General features: G+C 40.5%; 1 protein-coding gene across 3 annotated transcripts in view; it reads right to left on the minus strand.

Annotated features, from left to right (window-relative positions):
- The window catches only part of CHID1 (chitinase domain containing 1), a 127,023-nt gene that overhangs the window by 99,905 nt on the left and 3,425 nt on the right, over nt 1-23,693 (minus strand). The window contains exons 3-10 of one of the 3 annotated variants that reach the window (XM_067295990.1): nt 21,950-22,023; nt 17,895-18,061; nt 15,826-15,975; nt 14,858-14,990; nt 13,831-13,875; nt 12,346-12,452; nt 10,782-10,843; nt 2,167-2,259 (exon numbers count right to left, since the gene is read on the minus strand). In XM_067295990.1, coding sequence (XP_067152091.1) covers nt 2,167-2,259; nt 10,782-10,843; nt 12,346-12,452; nt 13,831-13,875; nt 14,858-14,990; nt 15,826-15,975; nt 17,895-18,020 — 716 coding nt within the window. In that variant the 5' untranslated portion in view covers nt 18,021-18,061; nt 21,950-22,023. Of the gene's footprint in view, nt 1-2,166; nt 2,260-10,781; nt 10,844-12,345; nt 12,453-13,830; nt 13,876-14,857; nt 14,991-15,825; nt 15,976-17,894; nt 18,062-20,905; nt 21,062-21,342; nt 21,360-21,949; nt 22,024-23,693 lie in introns of those variants that run through there. The other 2 variants (XM_067295992.1, XM_067295991.1) reach the window with 2 other exon arrangements.

Genomic DNA, 23,693 nt, shown 5'->3' on the forward strand with positions numbered 1-23,693 from the left:
AGTTACTGGAACCTGCTCTATAGTAGAAAGTTTAACCAGCAAATCTGCCCATGCATCAGTAGAAGCTCCCAAGCATTTATACTCTGGAGTAAGCCCTAATGATCCTCAACCTTTTCTTACCAGAGTAAACTGGCTACCTGAGCCTCAAGTATCACCAGCCACATGAACGGCACTCAACAGCCACACAAAGATATCCAGGACAGCAAGAAACAACGTAGCTGTCCTGTAGCTCTGACTGAGGAACAGTGCTAATTAAAAGCTCCCTCTAAAATCCTCAGCATCTTTCACAAATGCTGCTACTTCTGTCATCTCTTCAACCATAGCTTGAGCCTTCCCTCATCCTGCTATGGGGCTTAGAAGAGGTTCCAGGTTTACATGAGGCAATGAAGAAGAGGAGGAGAGCCATGCACAGAGTTGTAGGCCAGTAAATACTGTACTGACCTAACAAAGTACAGTCTCAGCACTCATCTTGGCCTGAACTGGATTTAGCTTAACAATTGCCTAGTGGTGAAGTGATTGTGTCACCTGTGGTAGCTTCAGCTCTGGGAATATCACATATAGAAAAGGTCCAACAGACCTAAGGAGTATGTACAACAAACAGCAGCCCTTTGTGTTGAGGTTGAGGGAGGCTACCATGTAACTTTCAAACTTCAGCTGGGAATCAATGAAAAGGAAGAGAACAGGTCATAAGAGAACAGATAAAATAGCCCCAAGTGGACCCCAATGCTGAAGGGGAAGAAATCTGTCATGAGTATCACACTTTTCCTGGCAAAGACCTCAAGATGCTGATGACTTCGGCTTGAGGAATACTGTAGTGTCAACTGTAGGACCAAGAGCAACACTGGAAGGATACCAGAGAAAAGGGGTATAAAGCAGGAAGGTTCTGTCTAACAATTCTAACTGTATTATTAATGAGGCCTTTCTGTATTAGCTAGATAATTTAGACTGTTAGACAGCTAAAACATTAATTGGACTAACAATAAATTCTTGGCCCTACTTAACACAGTGTGTTACAAGATTTGGAGTGTAATAGGCTTCCAAACTGCCTCAGGCCTATATGGTGTGTATTCTGATGCAGGAAGACCACAGAAAATACAGAGCACAGGGAAGAAAAGGGAATCAGCCACACAATGTCTAGAGAAGAAGGAACACCAGCATAAATCCAGTGCTGTCCTGAGGGTTCGATCTACTCTTTTAATGCCATAATGCAGTAGAATTGCAATACCGTTCCATGAATAAAATGTCTTGCAAAATGTGATGTAAATAACACCAGAACTGGTGGCTGGGGTGGAAAGAGGGTGCTAGGGTGACAGATAAAAAGCTCCTCAAAACACAAGCTAGGCTGTCAGGGCCCTTCAGTCCCTGAAGAAAAATGCTCTGGTAAGTGCAATTTTACAGGACTGTCCACTTTACCAATTTACAAGGAATTCCTTCCATGTAATTACACAGCAATTTTCCACAGGGGCTCCCCCACCCCACCCCAACAAATATCATCTTAGGAAGTAAGTATCTCTCTGCTATACATACTGACAGATAGTAACTGCTTACTGCTATTGAACCAGAAGAACATATAAACTGGTACATTTGTCAGATTCAAATCACTGCATAAATAAACAGAATCACTAACATTTCTAAATATTATCCTCCTACTAATGCATTTTCTGTACATATAAACTACCAAGTCAAAACAGAAATAAACAAACTCAGTCCTATTACAGATAATTTCTTCTGGTAGCTCTGCCTTTCTTGCTTAAAGAATAAGCATTATCTATCATAGCTGAAACTGTGCCCAGAGGCTCAGAAAGAATTTTTTATTTGCTACCTCTACGCCATCCTTTTCACTCCTTAGCGATAAGTCATTAAGCTTCACAATTGCTTCTTCTCTTGTGCTCCAGGATGTTCTTCCCAGATGTTTTGGGCTAACGCCACAATAAGAAGCCCCTCTGCATGTTATTTTGAAATCAAAAGTTATAAGGTATATATGAATAAACATAGTTACCAAGACTATTCAGTGTGACATGCATGAGGACATGACCACCAATCAAGCTCAAATAATTTCCTACTCATTTAAACCATGTAGCCATAAACAAAGCTTTGAATTTATTATTATATCAAACAGGAAAGTATTCCTCATCTGGAATCTGCCATCTAAATAGGAATACTCACCCTGCTGCAACCGCAGGAGGAATGACCAGGATGAGTTTGAGTTGTGCTTCGTGCAGAGCTTCAGAAAGGTGAGTGAGCAAGTGAATCAGCTCCCTGAAATATAAACTTATCGTTAGAGGGACAGACAGTAAAACTGGCGCTATATTGACACAAGCAAGTTAGCAAGTAATAGTAGGAATGCAGCTGGCAAGAGATCCAAACTGAAACTTCCTAGTGAATGACCACAACAGGAAGAAGACTGAGGCAGGTTTATCAAGGTTTATCCTCTTCCAGGAAGAAGAACATTGAACTGCTGGAAAGAGTCTTACTTCAATTGCAACTGGTGATCACCTTGTAGCTAAAATGTTTCCCAGGTTTATTTTAACTTAACTGTGCATTGTTAGCATGCAAGACTGGTGTATCTTACCAGAGCAGGGTAACCACTGAAGTCACATTCAGTAAAAAGCATGAATCGCTGGAACCACACACTGTTCTGAAACTAGCAGCTGTTGAATAGATTCAGGTTGCCACTGTACTACTACACTCAAGGTCAGAGAATTTGTAAAGATGCTTTCACAGCTAGACGTGCTATCTTCAAACGATATTTCTGGGGCTTGTATTTAGAAAAGTTTCTGCTATTTTTTCACTATGCATAATCCTTTTGTTTCTAAATACATTACTGTACAGCTACAAAATAAATGCCTGACAATGCTGTACCTAGAAGTATCATCTTCCATTTGCTGTATAATTTAAAGATTTGCACAAAAGCCTATTTTCATGTCCACATTCTAAACATTTCAATGGTAAAATAAACTTCAAGATTCTCTTCATGAAAACTGCTTCTAGTTTTCCTCAATTGATGGGTGACGTTAATAGTATATCCTTCAGAGTGCAGAAACAAAAGAGTTTAATGCCTATTCTTATTTCAAGAGGAGTCCAATGTTACCTTCAGCTCACACTATAAATACAGCCCTTTTGTGTGCCTTCCTTAAGTTATTTGATTTTTCAGAACAAAGTCAACTTTCCTATTTACCGCTGGCAAGGTGGATTCCAGAAAGGGAGCTGGATAGACAGTGTTAGTAGGGAATTCTAGATCTGTTCAGAGTTATGCTTAAATCTAAATTGAGTAGAAAACAAATTCACAACTCATTGCAGCAGGCTGAAAGTGCCTGAGCAGGGAAGGCAGGACAAACACAAATGATCACCTGAGCTGCATGCTCCATTTATTAAACTGGATTAGACCTGAACCCTCACAAGCAAAATCTGGTCCTGTAATGCCCTTCAAGTCAGTATCATCGCCGAGATACTCTTCTGAAATCAGAGGTCTGCCATACAATTATCACAGCACAGTAATGATGTTTGACTCTCACAAAGCAGACACTATTCAAAGGTAACCAAACACTTTCATTTTCCCCAAAACAGTTTCATGCCTGATGAAAACTTCCTAAGGAGGCTACAAAAAACATTAATCATAAATCCCAGCAAACAAACAAAGCAAGTTTTATCACAGTCCCAGTGCCATCAATACTTTGCACTTACAGTTTGAGACCTGGCTGTGCTGAACAGCTCCTGTCAAAGAAACATCACAGCCTGCCACCTATATTGCTCGCACAAGGTGGAAACACAAGATTACAAGTATCAGCTTTTGGTCTTTCTGCAGCGTGTACTCCTACCATTCTTGCTTTGTGAAAATAACAGCTTTTCTTCCCATTCTTTATCATGTGTGTTCCACATTAAGAGTGTCACTATTCAGACAAGTCAACTACAGCAAAGAAGAATCCTTTTCCATATGAAGGCATTCAAGAATTACAACATTAAACTAAGCAGATGCTCATTGACTCCAATATACACATCACAACTCCCTCATGTCATAGTCTTATCAAAAACTATAATCACTATTAAAACTAGCTAAGCCTTCTTTCCTAGTGATTTATGTCTCATGGCTAGGTGACCTTTTAAATAATTTTGCCCAAACTGGAGCATGAATGCACTCTTTATTAGATGTCAGAGATACCACATAAAAGATAAATTTGACCGAAGAATCAATTCCTCTGGTGTTGAGATTGTTCTGCACTCGTCATCAGCAAGAGCTCTCTTCTCTGCCTGACTGCCCTTTTTAGCTGTAGGAACTTGGAGACCTCTTCACCACGCAAAACGTTTACTGACTTTAAATTTAATTATTTAGAGAGCGAGGAGAAGGAAGGAGTGGCAGAACACAGCAAAAGAATGTAACACAGGTGGACAGCAAGATAACATCAGCTATTTTTCATTTAGAAACAAGGTTACCCCTCATCCCCCAGTTTTGCATATTTGGCTCAGCTCCTGAAATTCTGCTAGCCACATAGCAATACTCTGCAGCATGAGAAGAAAAGCATTTGGTATTATTTTGAACCAGATGCAGAGGAAAAAAAGTCAAGCGAATGTTAAATCCAAGGTTTTCCCTTCCCACTGCAATGTAAGACAGTGGCTGTTTCCCAGCAGAGGTAAAGACGTACCCACAAAAGCAGTCACTTTTTAAAACTGGAAGGGCCTATAGCATAGAACCACAGCCTGCAACTGTAAATGAAGGACAGAAATTCCCAGCCTGAGACACAGGCAGGAAAGCAGTTTGGATTACTATTTTTATTTTGTGGATAGCAGATGGGACTATAACCAAAGCTTTTCCACCCCCCCCCCCCCCCACCTTCAAACTCCATCAAAACAGCTTCCACTTCCTCTCCTCCCCTGACAAAACCAAGCAGTATAGCTCTGGCCAAAAAATAATTAGCTTCAGCTTAGAGCAGGTCAGGAAGAAAGCAGTTAGCAGAACAGCTGCAAATTCTTGCTCGGGAAACTCAGATTAGCAACTATTCACTAACCAGTTGAGCCAGGTCTCTCGGCCCCAAGAGCTCTACGGTGAATCAGACAGGATTAATGGTTAATGCTCAAAGACTTCATTTACGCTCGCTTCCATTTGTCAGCCAAGATGGTATGTAAATCAAATGTGCACTCTTCCCCTCTTCCCCAAAACAGCAATAGCAGAATGCTCATTTACTGTGCGCTATAAATTAAAACTTTACTGTGTCCCAACAGTGCTTTCCAGTGTTTTAACACAACATTTTCCCATATTACCACTGGCAATTTTGAAAGAAAAACTACTGACATTTTAAACATTATAATGAGGTGCAGAAGAGTAGGAATAGAATCAGTCTTCCTGAAAAGGCTTCATTAAACATTTACCACAGACTTCACCATTGTCAAAGTTAACTTCAGAGTAGCTACTAAAATATTGGCAGGTTTAAGACTCTATCGTGAGCTAATTAAGGTTTACATCAATCCTACTCTGTCAAGCCTTCCATTATCACTACCATGCAAATAGTCAATTTTCCAAATGTTCGCGATTTCAAAGCATTTTGTCCCCTATAATGTATGCACACTTCAAATTTTTACCACCCCAAATTAAAGGGAAATGGTTGTTTCACAACTTTCTGACACTGATAGTTTATTGTGATTGGGACACCCTGTAATACAGCTTACTTCAGTGCACAAGAGTGGCCTGTCACTGTACTTAAAGAGCTTTGCAGAAGACTCATCTGGTTGTTATATCGTCCCCTCCAGCTGTGACCCAACAGAACTCTGCAAGTTTCCAACTTCAGCCATTTTACTGCACAAGTTAGAAGTCAGTACTCCCCCAAATTTATGTCTTGTCAAGAAAATTGGACAGAATAAAGCTGTCTACTTCTAGAAGAAATTGCCCTTTTGTGCCATTTCATTGACTAGTTAATACCAGGAAACTGGAGTGAATTATAGCAAATCTTTGATTAATCTATTAATTTTTCAGGGACTAACATGAATGATAGATCTGCCAGGAGAAGAATTTGCTCCTATACTCCTACCAACATTAATAAGACGCCTGAAGGTCATTTTTTGCATGATGCCAAGTGCCTGCAGCACGTGGTGAGAAAAATCATGTTCTACAGATGGATTCTGTGTGACAGTAGTGCCATCTGTCAGCTAATGCCAGACGGATCAGAATAACACAGGCAATTTTAGGCGTGCTGTGAGATTCTGATGGGCTCATTCATGCCTTTTTGACTACATGACCAAGGCCTTTTTGGGGGGGGGGGGGGGAGGGGGGGAAGCAATAAATCCACATGTGTGAGATTAGCAAAAGAGAAATTGTCCTGTCTAGCTATAAGCTAAATAAACTGAGAAAGCACAAGTTCTCCCGGGATCTCAATGCCTGTTCTCCTGCCTGTACCTATCTAAACTTAAATGCCACAGAATGAATAACTTGTAATACTTTGTTGCAAAATTATTAAAGGAAGTTTTAGATAAAAGAGACTGTTTTAATTAAGCAGGTATAAACTATCACAAAAAAGTAAAGACATTTGAATTAAGGTATCATCTGCATAGCGTATTTTGGCCAGGTTAGACTCTGCAGTAGGAGACTCATTTCCTGCGTGTTAGAACAAACAACAGGAAGATGAGTAACAACTTTTTCACTGTGTACCACTTGCAATGACTGTCAGCTTGTGAGGAGGCAGCATCAGTTAAATGCTATTAAATTTGACTTCAGTATGATTTAGGTATCAAGAATTAGGAGTTTATATTCTCAGAAGTCACAGGAAAGAAGTAGGTACACGGTAGTTCAAAGCATCTGTATTAGATCTCTACAGGAGCCAAAACTGGCCAGTATAAGCTCCCTACTCCTCACTTCCCCATGCACATTTCAACACAATTCAGATTCTTCAGATAGAATAAACATAAACACCTAATGCTGCTTTATGTGCCCAAAGGCATACAAAGCATCCTAAGGCATCCTAAAGTCTGAGAAGAGAGCTTCAGCTGTAATTAATCCAGTTTTTTGATACACATAGTGCTTAAATCATTACCCCATTTATTAGTGTTTGAAGACTAATTTGCAGTTTTTCATGTTCTTTTGCAGCCTCACCCGCCTCAAGAAACACAGCTGCACTAGTGTTTATGGCATATTGCAATATCTCTGCTAAAAAGCATCACTCCACATAGTCTTTAAAAGAGAGGGGATGCCGATTTCACAGTGGGAACGCAGTAAAGGCTCCCTGTATTATAGGAAAAAAGGGAAAGCAGTCATTCCTGACCGTAAATGAGACAGTATCCCAAGCACAAGCATCCCATAAGCAGATCCCACTCTAGTCATTTCAAGTCTGATCAAAGAAATCTGTACTGTATTCTACCACCACTCAGGTAGCGCACTGGACAGACTCATGGGTCTTCTCCACAATGCTATTAAAAAAACAACAGGAAACATTTCTGCAGCTTTCTCCTTAACACAGATTCACAAAAGGATGCACTAGCATAACTGAGTGCCATTTCATTATTTATTAATAGCTAAATACCCACTTACTTTAGGTTTTGAAAAATGAAAACCACAATGATTTTAACTGAAAAAAAAATTTTTTTTTTTTGCTTACAAATCCATAGCACTAATCCCATTCAAAAAACAAAGTTTTTATAGAATTTCAGTTTGTTCTGTCATGTCTTAAGCAAGCTGGCAGCTGCAGCATCTCTGTGGTTATTTTTATGCACCTATGTTGAGTCTCCATAGCCTACTACTGACTGCTAAAATGAATAGTCCTAAGCTCACATTATTTCAAGGGGGAAAAAAAAATAAATAAATCCTATTAGCTAGGCAGGTCTCCTTGTACTGTCAGAGAGCTCTGGAAGTAATTTGAAGGCAAACACCATCTCTTCCTAGGAGCATCATTATGATCTTTTGTTCCTTTACCTAGGAGTAGGTTAAGCTATTTTCAGGTGTTTGACCTTGAAAGATCTGAATCAGCAAAGCCTACACTATGTACCCAGCAGCTAAGAGAGATGCTTTATATGGAACATACACAATCACTGCTCTGTCAAAGCCTTGCATCTCCAAAGGATTAGGGTTCATCTCTGTGTGGACACCTACTATTCAGCTGTCCCCCACTCTTCTAATATTAAGAACATGTTTTACTATTGGCATTTGTCATTTTCCAGATATCCTATGTGACAAGAAGGATCATATAGGAATCGCGTTACAATACTGCCACTCTGTGGGCTGAGGAGGTCATGGGCTGCCCTGATCCTTTCCTATTTCTGGTTGGAACAAGCAAAGCAAAAGGCAGTCCATGATTAGCCATTTATTGGGAATAACTCTGCTCTGCTGCTCAAAGGGAAATTAACAGATCCCAGAATAAAAGCACTCAAAGTGCAACACAAAAATCAGGCTTGCCAAGGTGCTGAATTCATTTAATTCTGCCACTTACAGCTGTTCGCAGCATCAGCTTGATCCCAAGAATGGTGATAGTGAAATCTCCTGTGATGCTGGATAAGCAATCCAGTTTCAAAGTAGATCAGTGACAACAGACAAACTGACTTAAGTTCTCAGAATGAAGACACTGGTCCCATAACTTACCAGTATCGTGAGACACAATTTTAATCTTAATGATGTGCATCTCCTCCTTTCATAAAGCTTAAATCATTGTTATTCCATACACACAAACTTAGGGAAGAGTAGCTGCAGCTTCAGCATGCTGCATAGACAAGTCTTATTCAGAATACTTGTCTCTGAGAATACAAGCCCAAAACGAGGCATTTTGCAACATAAGCACTGGAGCAGCAATAAAGGAAAGAAAAAGCACAGATGGAACTAAGCACTTAAATCAGAACTGATGCTGAAGAGGAGGAAGATCGACGATTCATAACTTTTGCTTCTACTCAGGTTTTTCTGCCAAACATCTGCTTTAAGGCTCTTGATTATGATAACCCTGAGGTCTTGTTTACAGGTGGCCACATACAATAAATGTTACTGACTCAGAGCAAAGGAGGCAGCTACCTTCCTTTCTACTAGGATAAGCCTCTCCTTCTCTGAGGCCACGGAAATACTTCCCATCCCTGCGTAGTACTAGAAACTAGGAGACACTGAATACGTGAGTGGTGCTTTTAGTTCTATACTTTGCCTCCAACAGCATTCTGGTAAAGCAACTACACAGCAGTGCCCTCTTCAGCACAGCCAAGTCTTGCAATACTAGATGGGACAAGCACTGTCTGAACCAACAGGACTGTTGGAAAGAGAGCCACATTCTTACCATGCCACAAGGAAACCTACTGTGGAGCTAATTAAGATGCACGCCTTATTCAGTCTAATTGTGTGCCATCTGCAATACGGCATTTTCCTGTTAGTGCTTAAATTGGTCTTCAATGGCTATTAAAATTACAGTAATACAGTCTGTCTTACATTCATGTAAGTTAACTGATAGGAAAAGTATCCGTTTCACTGAATTACAGTAAGCATAGCAGATCCAGTAATCTACCACTGCAGCCAACTTCTCACTTGCAGTTACCAAGCAGCTGCTATTTGCTTAAACCACCTTGCTGGTCATCTGAAGAGACTGCAATAGATTCAGAGCTGAGCACAGAGGCCAGCTGTCAGAAACAACCTGGAAAGTTACCTAATTATGAGCACCTAGTTTAAGAATTATTCATTCCATTGCAACTGGTGGGACCCTGAGAAGGCTACAAAGATTCTGCACTTTTAATTCTTTGTTCCTAACTATTGAATTTACAGGGGAAAAGGTCAGACTCCCTTATTAGCACCCTCAGTTCCAGAAAGTAACTATTACCTACCATCAGCCAATATCCTTCATCCTGAACAGAATAACCTGAAGTAACCTTTTTTGAAAAGTTAAAGTCTGCCATAATCACTCTACGTTCTGTTTATTTCTTTCAAGTGACTTCCCCCCAGATATTTTGGGCAATAGGGAGCTGGCAGGAATATTGTGTTTTAGAGAATGGATGCATGAATTTCCTGAGCAAACTAATGCAAAATGTTTAGGTTGCTGCACTGAATTATTCATTACACCACATGTTCTGCCTTTTTCTCCTGAAGAAGCAGTTTGGAGCTTGCCTTACCTTGACACTATCCAAGGTGTTAAGACAGCCCAAAGGGCTTTTGCACAGAGAAAATGGATTCAAATATGTCAGGAAGCTGCTTAATATGGATAAGCCCTTGAGTTTTAGCAGCTACAAACAATTCAGTCCCTGTGAAATTTCATAATAGAGCTACCAAAAGGCAGATAACTACTCCAAAGTTTAAAGTATATTGTGCTTGCAAAAACTGGCAGCCTGTTTCTCCAAAGGTGTGCTTCAGGTTGGGGATTTCCATTTTAGTTTCAGCATGTCTAAAAGATTTCTATAGAAAGTTTTCAAAAATCTCCTAATTAAACTCAAAGTTGGTGAGTCTTGAAAGCATCCCACACTTTCAAGCTTCACCCAGTAACCCAAACCAATGTTATGACAAAGGCCTGTGTCAACAGCTGAGTTTATATAAAGCTGTAGTACTCTCTTTTCCCTTGTGCAACAGTAACATCTTGCAGAACTGAAGCATGAAAGGCTAAATGTGGCCCACTAGATCCACTGTGAAGATTACGATGTAACTTTTGAGTTCATTTAGAGCGAGTAGACTCTTCTCCCCAACTCTAAGACAAGGGGAACAACTTTCAGTTGTCCTAGAATGAATTGTATACTGTTTATAGAGGATAACATTCAAATCAATAAGGGCAAATTAAGCTTTAAAAAAAGAAAAAAAAGGTTAAAAAGAGCTGATTTTTAGGAATTGCATCCTAGAGACTTACACTTACATTTGCTTTCGATTTCCCAGCTGACTCCAAACTTCAACTACAAAACCATCGAAATTTTCTTTCTTAAAAGAAAAAAAGGTATTGACAACAACATAGGGTTAATCACCACACTTACGTTGTTACACTGGTATCAGAGATAACATATTATAGAAGCACACAATCACTTTAGCTTTTTTTGCAGTATTATAGATTGAACATGCTTTACACTCTCATACAGCTTCATCTTGGCACTCCCATACAGCATTTCCTGAAGAAGTCAAAGTGAAGCACAGATTATTTAAGAAATATGCAAAAATTGAAATGAATCTCTATTAGTTGTTCATGACTTCTACCCTCACAGGATAAACTAGTATTGGATTGGGAAAAAAAAAATTAGCTATTAATGAAAGCTGGTTATTAAGCAAATCATGTGGCACACATTTATACATATATTGGGAGGTATCCCAATAACTCATGAGGTATTGAGTCTAAAAATGTAAATATTAACTTTGGCATAGGAATGATTTCAAACATTTCCCATAATTAATCTCACTTGGGATAACCGATGTTTAGAATGATCAAGGATACTGTTGGACCAGAGGATCCTTTCCTTAACAGGCTGACTGCTACATAGAAGACCTAAAACTGATGTAGCAAATATAAGTTTTAAGAAAGTATTCAGTTGATCTCTGCACCCATCTTGCTCTGGAACACATTAAGTTTTCTTTACATCCTGTAACAAGCAAGAACACTTATTCTAACAGTAATTAGGAAAGATCTCATGAACCAACCGCTGAAGTTGAATGTCTTCTGGGTGCAAATTGTCTAAACCTACACATACATAGTTCTAAAGCCATTAATTAAGGAGCTGCCCAGAAAACCATGGCAAACAGCAACCATTCCTTAAAGGAAACCCTCTTTCTACTCTTCTTTCCACAGCCTCTTAATGTTTTAAAGAAACTGGATTGTCAGTTCTGAGCAAAACGCACAGTAATGGATATCCAGTGAGTTATACTTGTTACTAAAATTGGCTCATTAGATCTAGCACATTGAGCCTAAAGGTATTCCTGTAGCACAGGACACGACGCTCACTGCGCCAGTGACCTTTTGTCAGCCTATCAAAAACAAAACAAACAAAAGTCCATGCTTAACAGATTTCTTAAAAGGAAGTTTAAGAAAAAGCAGTTTGCTCACTAGATTATCTCCATGAGAAGTTTCAGGTATCCACTATTGCCTCAATGATGTTTAATTTGTCAGCTGTCTGATACAGGTTTTATCAACTATTCTTTATAGCTGACCAAAGTCACCAGTGCAGCAGCAAATAGTATCTTAATAGGATCAGGTTGATCAGACTTATGTGGCCTCACTTTGGATCAGTACCTTACTGAAGTATTTCCATACTTCATATTTTTAGAAACAGGACACATTCTGGAACACACTATGAATCATCCTGCATCATTACTTTTTTGAACAGAATTTAGTTTTGTATAATACAAAACTACTGAAAATGAGAAAACACACTTTACAAAAGGAACCAATAATTATCTCACACTGTTTTAAAAGCGTTTGTGAAAAGTCTTTTTACCTTGGCTAGCAGAACCATATTCTTGGAAAGTTCTTCTATCTCATCCTCACTGCCAAAAACACTCTCAAAGTCCTGGTAAGTCCAGCCATCAAACAAAATTCGAGGCACTGTCAAGCAAAGAAATCAATCAGTAGTAAAATTTAAGAATATTATCATCTACACTGGGATATTCCTGCAGAGTAAGAATGAAACTACAATTTTATACCAGACACCAGCAAAGGTATCACTGAACAAGATATCCCACATCTAAGATCATTGCTCTTTTACTCTGATCAACTTTATCAGAGCAGATAAATTGACACTGTAGAACATTATTTTTTTCATTCTGTTTTAAAGTTAAAGGTCAAACCAGTGCAAGTTTTAAGAAAAGATGTATTTGACTGAGAACTGAACTATCACTTCAGGTCCCAAATAAAGTCTCAAAAGAACGCCAACTTGAAATAGCAACCCTTTTGCAAGTTGGGAATCTATCCTACCACAAGAGCAGCAAGGTAGAAAAGTTTACCTCAAACTCGTTTACTCTCTTGTACGCAGCCCTATATGATGTCACTCTCTTGCTCATCTCAAGAGCCTATGACAAATTTTTATTTTGGAAACATAGGCACTTGAGCTCACACTACATTTTTAACATTTTAAATGTGTTATTAGAAAACAGTTGTCAGCCAAGAATCAGGAAAATTGCTGCTGGAACGGTCAATCACGCACACTGGAAATGCAAAGAACCCATATGGAGCTATACCTACGCCCTTTCTAAGTAAGAAGGCAGCAAATGAGTATTTTAGGGGAGTCTAGAGAGATTTCAAAGGCTGTATCACCTGGCAGCTGGAGTCATTTTAAGTATCTGACAGAGCTTTAAATTTTTCTAATCCACTTCAAGTTTCAGACACCCTCCTGAAGCAAGAAGAGTTTCGCAGTCCCACAAGACTCTTACTATAGACATGTGTAAGAAATGTAGCACAGTATAATCCCTAGAGCATGTTTGCCATTTTCCCTGAAGACACACTGCGGCAGCTCCCTTGAGGTCTCAGCTTCAAGGGGAGACAGGGGCTAAAGGAGGGGAAGGGAGGACTTTTCTGTACTAACATGCCAGAAATTCTTACTGACTCAGATATGCAAACCCCTCTCCTCTCCCCCACAAACCAAATAAAATCCATGAGCCCCAGGTTTGAAGCCTGCTCCCCAGGTAAGCTTGCTGTGTCATGTGCGGAAGTACCTCTCCAGAGGGAACCATGCAACCCAGGATTTATCTGGGGAGAAGCAGCTAGGGAAAAGCTTTAGGGAACCAACAGAATTAGCACTTCAGTTACTTAACCTATCACAGTTAATTGCATTTAGCTTTGGGGGTTTTTTCCTCCAGACTTCTTCCTTCATATGGCTATGCTAAAATAATCTCCCTTCTCCCATATACTCCTGGAATAAAGCCTTCTTTCGATCTTCTAGTGGCTAAAAACAAAACAAACATACATACATAAAACAGAGACCCACCTATTTTGATGCTTTTGGAGTTTTTTCTGACATCTTTCATCCAGGCTGTCAAACAGTATCAAGTAATAGAACAGTTGTTAAAATATGAATGATGTTGACGACAACGTATTTTCAAGCATTTTTCAAATAACGTAGCATAGTTTCATTATATCTGTCTTCCTGCCACAGATTACCAGTCCATAAGCAATGCAGTGGAAACACAGGCTTTGATATCCAGAAATTGAGACTATTCACCTCCACCACAGCCATAACCAGCATTTACTATAATCTTATAAGAGTTCCCTCCCGAGTCCCTCTTCCTGCTGTTCACAGTTCTGCCTCATCATGGAAATTAGGCTACTGCCTACTGAGAATAACAGTTCTGTAGCCACCAAACACCGCTTGGGAGGAATTTGTTTGTTTTTTTTAATTCAGATGGCTAGTTTTAAGTCATTGTGTGAATTTGTTAGTAGGCACCAACATGATCAAAATTATAGCTCTTTTGAATTAGATTCCACAGAAATATTTCAATCAGTTTCAAAAAACATACACTATTTATTTAGTATCTAAAAGCATACAATCTGAAATCTGAACTGGCTTAAAATTTCTTGATACAGGAGAGGGGTTTTTTTGGGTTTTTTTTATTTATTTTTTCTTAAAGATGAATTTAATCTTTCATTCCCAAAACAAAGTCACCCAAAGGTTTTGCAAGAGGAAAAACAGGTATACAATTGCACAGTGCAAACACCAAAGGCTAGTGCTGCCTGTACATGTTTTCTGCCTCATCTTTTTTGAGGGAGGACTGGTGAAAGAGCCAATCTTTCTACCTATTTTTGGACAGGCAAATTATGTGCCTACGTGAAAGCAGGTGAGGAGCAGAACGAAGTTCACTCTGAAGAAAATTTCCCATCAATTTAACAGCGGAAAGTACTTCACTGCAAGTCAGAGGAAGAAAAATCCACACATGCATACTGTCAAAACTACACATCAACCTACAAGACCAGTGATCTTACTTGCAAAGCATATACAAAGAAAAAGAAAATAAAACCTTGGTCAGCATCATGAAGCCCAGTGAACTGGAACCTTTCCTTCCCTCTCCTTTTCACTTGTAGCCAAACTGGTGAGATCAGTGTAAACTTATTCCCAAATATTTTAGCAATGTCATAGCCATGGCTGTTCCACTTGCAAAAGAAAGAAAAAAGTGAGAGGCACACAAGCAAAATTATACAGCCCATTTTACTGTTTTACAGATAATACAAACATAATCATTTGCCAGATCCCCACTTGCTAGCCTGAGAAAGCCTTCTGGAATATTATTTTCTTTTGATTAAGAAAGGCACTCTGGAAATTCTCTGGTATCTGCATAAATGGCAACTCTTCAAATTGTGTAAATTCACTTGAACTACAAGAATTTGCAGGTAGATTCCAACAGAACTTTGAATTAACAGGCTCTGCTTTTATGTTCAACAGAACTCAAGAAAGGTGAGCTTTATAGGACATCTATTTCTCTTATACTGAATAGCGTAGGAATGAAACAAGTGAGAAGCATCTTCTACACAAAAAGAAGGAATGTTTATTATTCAAGAGAAGATGTTCTGAATAATAATAAGACTCTATAATAAAAGAGATCTATTTCATAATAGCATAGAAATTTCACTGTTTATTTAGAAGTTTCAGATTGGTAGCTGCATAGTATAAGGACATTGTAGCACTCCTGGTCTGACTTTGCTGCAACTTCACGTGGCTCAACAAGGACAAGGAAATACTATCATCTCCATTTTAATCAGTGAGAACAACAACAACATGACTTAGACATCCTACAAGAAGCGGGCGGAACAGGAGTTTGAGACCACCTGAACCCCAAGCCAGCCTCTCAAATAATCCTCTGACTATTTGACTATAGACCAGAAGTTCCCAGTACTTTTATATCAGTGATGCAAGACTGCCAATTAGCACAGTGTGCTGCATATTCACTCCAAGCACCAATTTTAATAACTTTATATTTTATTAACTTACAGGAGTAATATAACCCAGAATGTCTCCTGAGAAGTGCCTTTCCTTTATCTTCTTAAAGCAGTAACTTTTGTGTTCCAGTATAATATCCTTTGCCTTTGGATCAACAACTACCAGTCCCCGGTTCTGTACATTTTTATCAGAATGCAGCGTCTGAGGGGAGAAGACAGTTTTTAGAACAGCTATATGAAGCAGCTACTTTCAATAGCAACAGACTTGAAAAAGAACTACATTAAACTCTGAGCACTTCCTTTAAACAAGGCAGAGCAGTTTGATTTAAAAGTGAAACAGGAAAGAGTTTGGAAATGATTTGTCATCATCAGTAAACTTACTTTGTTTGCAAGGGGAAAAAGCATATAAACAAAAAAAAAATCAAGAACTGACAAGATTAAAAAATATCAGTTACAACAGCTGATGACTGCTATATCAATAGTTTAAAAAGCAATCGGGCAAGAGAAATTCAAGCATGCAACAAAGCAGTTTTCAAAGTCAGAGTGGGGTTCCAGGACAACCTCTGGCAGTTAGTCGCACCTTGGCATTTGCACTTTCTAAATTCTGATCTAGGACAAAGAAACATGAAAATGATGCAACAGCAAGGAAAAAAAAAAATTCTCAAAAGTTATTAGTGGCCAGTTCTGCAAGTCCGTACTAAGCTTGCATGAAATTGCAGTTCAACTCCTAATCATTTCTAAAATTTAAAAAGATAAATAATACCCAATTGATACCCTTACTATTTTAGGATTGCATAAACCTACACCATGCATGACAGAGTAATTTTCCAGTCTGGCTAAACACAGCCACTTAGTCTCAGTAGCTACAAATTCTACAGTACCTGTAGAGAAGCTAACCGCTTTATTAGCTGTTGAATTCTGCTTAAAGTGCCTTCGTGTTCTTCTCTGCTCTCTAATCACTGCTGACATATTATCCCCCAAATGATTTTAAAAAAGGGTTTGGAGTTATTAATCAAGATTTTAAGAAGCCTTTTAAATTGGAAATATTTTAGCTTGAGTTACTAGTAGTAACTCCAAGGAGAAGATAGTAGTTACTAGAGGCAGAAGTTCCTGACATCTTTTGTTACAGGTCTGCTTGAACTACAACACCACAAGTAGTGTTAGCAGACAAAAGCAGAGATTCAGAAGGCCTAATAAGATGCACATGGCAAGTATGCAGAATCTGTCTATCAATTCAGCTAAGGACTTCAGGGATAAAGCTTTGGGGCATTGCCTTAGTGCCTAGTAATGCTAGCTGCAGACTCATTTTCCTCCTGATAGACTCTGAGCAAGCAAGTAATAAGAACAATGAGAGATGCATACATATTAATTATCCTTTAATTTAAGGGACAGGACTTTGAATAGATTACATATCTACTTTTCTACCTAAGGTGCTTAGCAACACTAACTATACATACTTGGTGTATATGTACACATGTATATATACTTGATACATACACCTGTATATGTACTTTCTCTCCATACACACCCTTCCTCTTGCACTGCTGTGCCTTCTTGCAGTTTTGACAGAGACTAGGCAGGAAACATGAATATGCTCAGCAAGCTGAGAGACTTCAGTGTGCTGGGTCCTCTTGCGCAGACTACTATGGGAATCTGAATCATTTCTGCCTGCAAAGCAACTGCTGGTGGGTAGGCCCTCCAAACTCTTCTGCCAGGATAGAGCCTTCCTGGAGACAAGGCTAAGAACACCTTCCCCTCCACCTGTAAGTGACCTAGCACTCTTAGCCCAAATTGCTGCTCCCATACACACAGGAATGGAAGAGTGTCTCCTTTAGCTGCACGTGCGGGGACAAAGACTTCCTACTTCTGCAGCTTGCACGGGGGATGAAAGCTCCAGAAGTCTAGACTGTGTTGGTTCAAGGAGTGTAGCATTTGTGACACTCAGAAGAGTTGAAGAAGTGGACAGTTTCCAGTAGTTTTCTTTGTGAACATAAACTTCGATAGAAACTTATAGTCACATTTAGTATTATATTGAGAGAATGAGAATCCCTTTACCATCTCTCCAAGTCTGAATAGCCCACCGCATGTGTTACACATGATCTTTTCAGTTATTTCTCTTACCTTTTCCTCCAGTTTTTTTGAAGCAGCTTTCTTTGCATCCTTCTTTGACAAGGTACCTTCAGCTAGCCAACAAATCATGATTAGAAGAAGTGAGGTACAGAGAAGTCTCATCTCAGTTTTCCCCATGTCAGGTTTCTCCTATCTTGAAAACACAAGGGGTCAAATCTCTGTGAACAGAAGAACATAACAGCTTAGGAGAATTTCAGCTTTGTTGTCTAAGAAAAGTCAAGTGTTTGTCTTACCTTCTACTCTCAGACTTAAGAGGATTCTGGTTTAACACTGCTTTTGCTATGGGAGTAAAAGAACAGAGTATTTTCAGAGCTTCCTAGACCCCAGCTTGAACATCATTTCTTGTTCTTTGCTTTGCCAGCTGTACCAAGGAAAAAGGGGTGGGGGATGTGCAGCTTCCCTTTTAAAGGATCCCTAACGAAGTATAAGGGTTCACAGCTGAAACTGAAACAGATGTCTGCTGCCCAGAATAATTACACTTCAACCTTACCTTTTCTATAGTAAATAAGAGATACTGTTTGTTTCTGCTCATGCCTAACCTAGCTAATAAAGCACAAGTTAATTAAGGGACAGAAAGAATTACAGCTATAAGCCTTTACTCTAATAGGTAACAACTTTGCTTTCAATCCCTTGCCAAATCAGTGATACACATAGAACTGAAAAAAAATAGGGGTCCTTTTGGCATAGAAGAATGACTTCGGCAGTTTGTCTCAGCTCAAGATAAAAGAAATAAGAATCAATTGAGAACAATTCTGTTCAGTGTTATTTATCTATCAGACCAAAGTCCTGCCAGGAGAGGGATTCTGAATAAATAAATAAATAAATAATTCAAATACAGCCAGCCAGATTGATTTCCAACCTCTCCCTATTCATGAGTTGCACTGGTTTCCCCATTTAGTTCCCTAAAAGTGGATAAGGAAACTGAGAAAAAACATTTTGGCTTTAGGGGAAGTGGGGTGGAAGGAGATAAAATACCAGAATGGAGAAAAGTAACTTGCTATTGATTCTGGAAGTCCACAGGATCACATTGAGACTAGCCTTCATCTATAATTGATTAGTGGCTCTAAATATATACTAGCCTGCTTCTCATAATTCTGAGATCCTAATGGAGAAGAAAAAAACCCCTGTAGCCTTCCCATAATTACCTGAAGTTTTCTGTCAAACATATCCCCTTGTTCTTAAAAAATTCTTGCTCTTCCTGTATTATTTTGAAAAATTAATGTTTCCACCACTCACTCCGAGGACTTACTAGCTCATTTCTTCAAGAGTTCTACCTACAAGACTTGCTGTTTTGTTGGCACTAATAAGAAGCGCTGCTCAACATTTGAGTATTTTGTTCCACACAGAACATCAAGTGAGGGATCCCACAACAGCAGACTGCACACTCCAAAGGAGTACTGTGGCAGTAACATGTTGGCAGAGAAACCTTAAAGGTTAAATGGGAGTGTACTCAATGAAACAGCAACTATTTGAGACCAACATGAGTCCAGCAGAGATGAGATCAACAGCCCAATATACTCAGTATATTTGGACAGAGCTGGCTTAGCTCTAAATGTTTGGAAAAGCAAAGGTATGTTGCAGGAGTTAGGGATTTTGCAGGAGAATAGAGGGGAATATGTGATTAGGGAACAAAGCAGGAAGATGATGTTGGAAAGAGTGCTTGAAAACAACCAATACGGCTAGCACCAAGAACAGAGAGCATCAAAAACCTCAGGTACAAAATGACTTGAAGGAGTCAGTCAAGCCTTAAAGACTGCAAAATAAAAGCAGCAAGTCTTCTAATGCTTCTTGGATCCAGGGGGTGGGGTAAAATGTAAACTGCTATACCATTTGGAGTTCACTATTATCAATAGTTAATGTGTTACCCTTCTACTTTGTCTTCAAGGACACTAGTTATTCCCTTGTTTTCTACATCCTAAAAGATTAAATAAAGCAGGTTGCTCGTGATAGCATCTTCTCCGTTCCCTCTAGCCTGGCAGGATCTATACACTGCTGCAGAGAGGAACAGCTGAGAACCTGGATAGTCAATACAAGCCTTAACAATTTGGACAGGATATCAATTCTTCCGAAGCTGATATATATTGATCTGGAGGTGTTTGATTTCACTTGCAGAAACAATTAGCAACAGTGTTCACTTCCCTGAAGAGAAGTTAGCGTTTAGCAGCTGAAGCACATAAGTTTAAAAACCCTTCACTGAACTCTAATTAGACATCAAAATGGGCTCATTTCCTTGACATGATCATATCCATCTGCCAATTACCACAGGTCAACCTACACTCCTGGATCTACAGGAAGTGCTGAGCCTTAGCAATGGTTTCTGCCAGTGGTAGTTCAATATTGACTCTTGCTTGGAACCTTATTTTAATAATTTGTTCTTCAGCAACACCAGTTTAGCAAAACATAAGGAGACAGTATTGCTCTATTACATGGTGATGAACTAGCTGAACTTTAACTCTTAACTGAAACCATAAGCATGGACTCTGAAAGCTTTACAAAAATTATATCTCCATCAAATTTGTCTTCAGCAAACTTTCCTTCTACAATTTTTAATTCTGCTTGTATTAACTTACTGAGTAGAACAGCATCAGCTTTGCACTCTTGCTTCCTATCTGTACCACTGCAACATGCAAACAGGATTAAATAGAAGACTGACTTTTTCTGGGTCCTTGTGCAACTGAAAAATTTAGGGTGCTGTCTTTCTGTTTTGTTTTGGGGTTTGTTCTTTGTTTTTTTTGAGAAACTGACCTGAAACCAAACTTTATCTCTAAGCCAGGTCACAAATGTTGTATAACCAAACTGAGTCTCCACATGAGGTAATGCCCTTTTTACTCAGCTGTTTTAAATGCTTTTTTATTTTAAAGAGAGAAGAAAGCAGGCATAGATTTAGGCTGCCCAAGGGAAGCAACCAATGAAACCGAATAATCTCAGAGGCTGGCACAGTAAGTATTTGGAAACCAGAGCTAATACTTATACTTTGTTTCTGAAGAAGAAAACAGCTATACCTATTACTGTAGAAGAACTCTGTGCGAGATATCGAGTATCACTTAATAAAGCAAGCCCAGGAAGCATGCTGGTGACGGCGTTCTCACCGAAACCCACAGAAGTGAGGTCCGGGAGTGAAAATAAACCCGTTTCTAGGGTAAACCTCGCTGCCTTTCCTCTGGTGACACTACGGCAGGAATTATCCCCCCGCTCCTTCGGCTCCGGGCCGCCCCCGCAGCCCGCCAGGCGGCCGGGCCCGCGCGGCGCAGCCGCCTCTCGCCGCGGCCTACCCGCGCCCGGCGGACGATCGCGCCGCCGCGGCCCTCCCCGCCGCCCCCGCTGCCGCCGCCGCGGCCCGGGGCCCGGGCAGCGCCTCGCCGCCCTCCCCCGGGGGCGTCGCCGTCGCCGCCGCCGCCGGGGGCAGCGCTGGGCGCCCGCCGCCGCCGCCGCCACCTACCGCCCGCCGCCGCCGCCGCGGAAGTGGGGGCAGGCGGCGCGAGCCGGCGGGCGGCTGCCGGGGCCGGCGGCCGTTGGGCGCGCGGGAGCCATCATGGGGCCGCGGCCCGCAACGGTCACCGCGGCGCCGCGCTCCCCCGCGCAGCGGCGCGTTTCTGCCGGGCGGGAGCACGAGCTGCGGCCCGCAGGGAAAGCGATAGCGGGGGAGGGCGCGGGAGGCCCCTGCTCGCCGGCGAGTGACACCGCTGAGCCCGGGCGAGCGGGGAGGGGAGCCCAACCCCGAGCGGGTTTAAAAGCCGACGCGTTTTCCGTTTGGAGCTTCTTCAGGGCGTGTTTTTAAGTTTACACGCAATACGGCCACGCAGCTGCTGCTTTTACTGCAGCCGAAATCTTGGTGTAACCCTGTGATTTTATGGGCTGCTTATAGGAAGTAAATACCATATTGGAAGACTTGATTTAAATACAAACGGTAGTGTTATCAGCATCGGGATGCAGGGGAAAACCTAGCAGGTGCTGGCTGTGCTCCTCCAGCGCAAGCCTTTCTGTGAGCTACTGCCTATCTACTTACAGCTGGGTGCAATCTCCCAAAAGCTGAACTGGAATCTTACCTTACTTCCTCCTGATCTGTGCTTTTCTCTCGTTCCCTCTTGCGCACTGAAGATCTCATGAATACGCTTCAGCACTGAAAAGAAAAACAGGAACATTTTTACTCTGAACAAAAGTCTTGCTAGGCACACAGACATACGATCTCTCTGGCAAGGGCCGAGTACATCTGTATCCTCTCTGCACTCTAGATCATCCAAATTTAAATTCCAGCAAGGAATTTCCTTCTGAAAGGAAATTGATACAGCTCATATGTTCGGACCCACAACTGAAACACTAGTGTCACACCTAGAAACCGGAAAGCAGGAAAGAAAATGTCTCATCGCACTTTTTTGTGTCACTAAAACCCCTCTGAATCCCATACAGGTTTCCACTGAAGAAGTGGGACTTTTTTTCATCTCATTGGACTGCTTAATAGGTGTTTTTGAAACACAATACATTTTCATTTATATACTGTCCCAAACGGAAAAGGTACATTACGCTATCTAAAGCCGTTTACAATCTATGGGACACTAGGTTGTCTGCTGTTTTGTAAAATGCTGTTTGTTGTTCATCTCCCACAAACTTTAAACACTGCCAGGAATGTTCCACTTCTAAATAGCAGGAAGTACAGAGATAAGACATGATGGTATGAAAAAGCAGGTTTGTTTTCAGGCTCTCTATAATGAAAATCTGTCACTTCCCGTGTGAGGAAAGAAAAGCTTGGAAATAAAAACAGTGTAGAAGCAAAAAATGAGTGGAAGCCTGTAGCCTAAGGAGAAAAAAGGGTGAGAGAAACACATAGAAAGGCCTCAGGGATGAAAGGAAAGAAAACTCGTAGGAACTAGAAGGAATTACGGGGAGTCCATTGCAACTTACAAAGCCACTGAGCTGGCTGACACATCTCTACCAGCACACAGGTAGCAAGGGGGAGCTTGTCCGTACACCCTTTGTTGACCCTCGTTTTATCTTGTCTACTCTCTTTGAATTTATTTTAAAGCTTAAGCATTCTATTTTACTTTTTAATATAAACCTGGCTTTTTGCATTTAAAATCCTTTGATCATTGACAAGCTCACTGAAAAGGAAAGATCTAGGCAGATCCACCCCAAATCTCTGGAAGTTTGGGGTTTCATGACAGTGACATTATCCTAACTTTGTATTTCTTAATCTTGAGAGTGGTACATGTGATATTCTGACTTGGCACAAAGGCATTGCTGATAAACCCATGCTCTGTGTTGATGGATAATGAACGTTAGATGTCAGCTGGAGAAACATGATTGAGTGTACTTGTGGAGGAGCTACTGATCCTGTTTTATCCTCAGCTCTTTTTGCTTCCCCTATGGTTAGAATGACCATGGAGAGGGAAGAAAGTGATAAGAGACACTGAGGGGTGAGAGACAAATTTGTCTGACAGAAGTAACAAAGGGAAAGGAACAACAGATTCCCTTTTCCTGTCTGGAAGTTCATTACAAGAGATACAGACTTTGTACTTGAGAAGCAATTCATTCATTCCAGTTGCACGTTCTTGGAAGAAAAAATAACCCATGGCAATGAATAATGCCTCAAGCAGCTGGGCTTTGCACATGTTTATTCATTTCAGTGATTGTCTTCCAACCTTGGCCACTGCCCCAGGTCTTGGCAACTGTGTGTTTGAATCACACATGCCTGCTCTCAGCTTGTCACTCCAGTCCCATCAGCTACATCTATGGTAGCAGATCCGAGCATGTTTTATTTCGTGGGTCTTCGTGTGTCTGAACTGTTTTCCAGTG

Source organism: Apteryx mantelli, chromosome 4 (genome assembly GCF_036417845.1).
Source record: "Apteryx mantelli isolate bAptMan1 chromosome 4, bAptMan1.hap1, whole genome shotgun sequence".
Taxonomy (NCBI): domain Eukaryota; kingdom Metazoa; phylum Chordata; class Aves; order Apterygiformes; family Apterygidae; genus Apteryx; species Apteryx mantelli.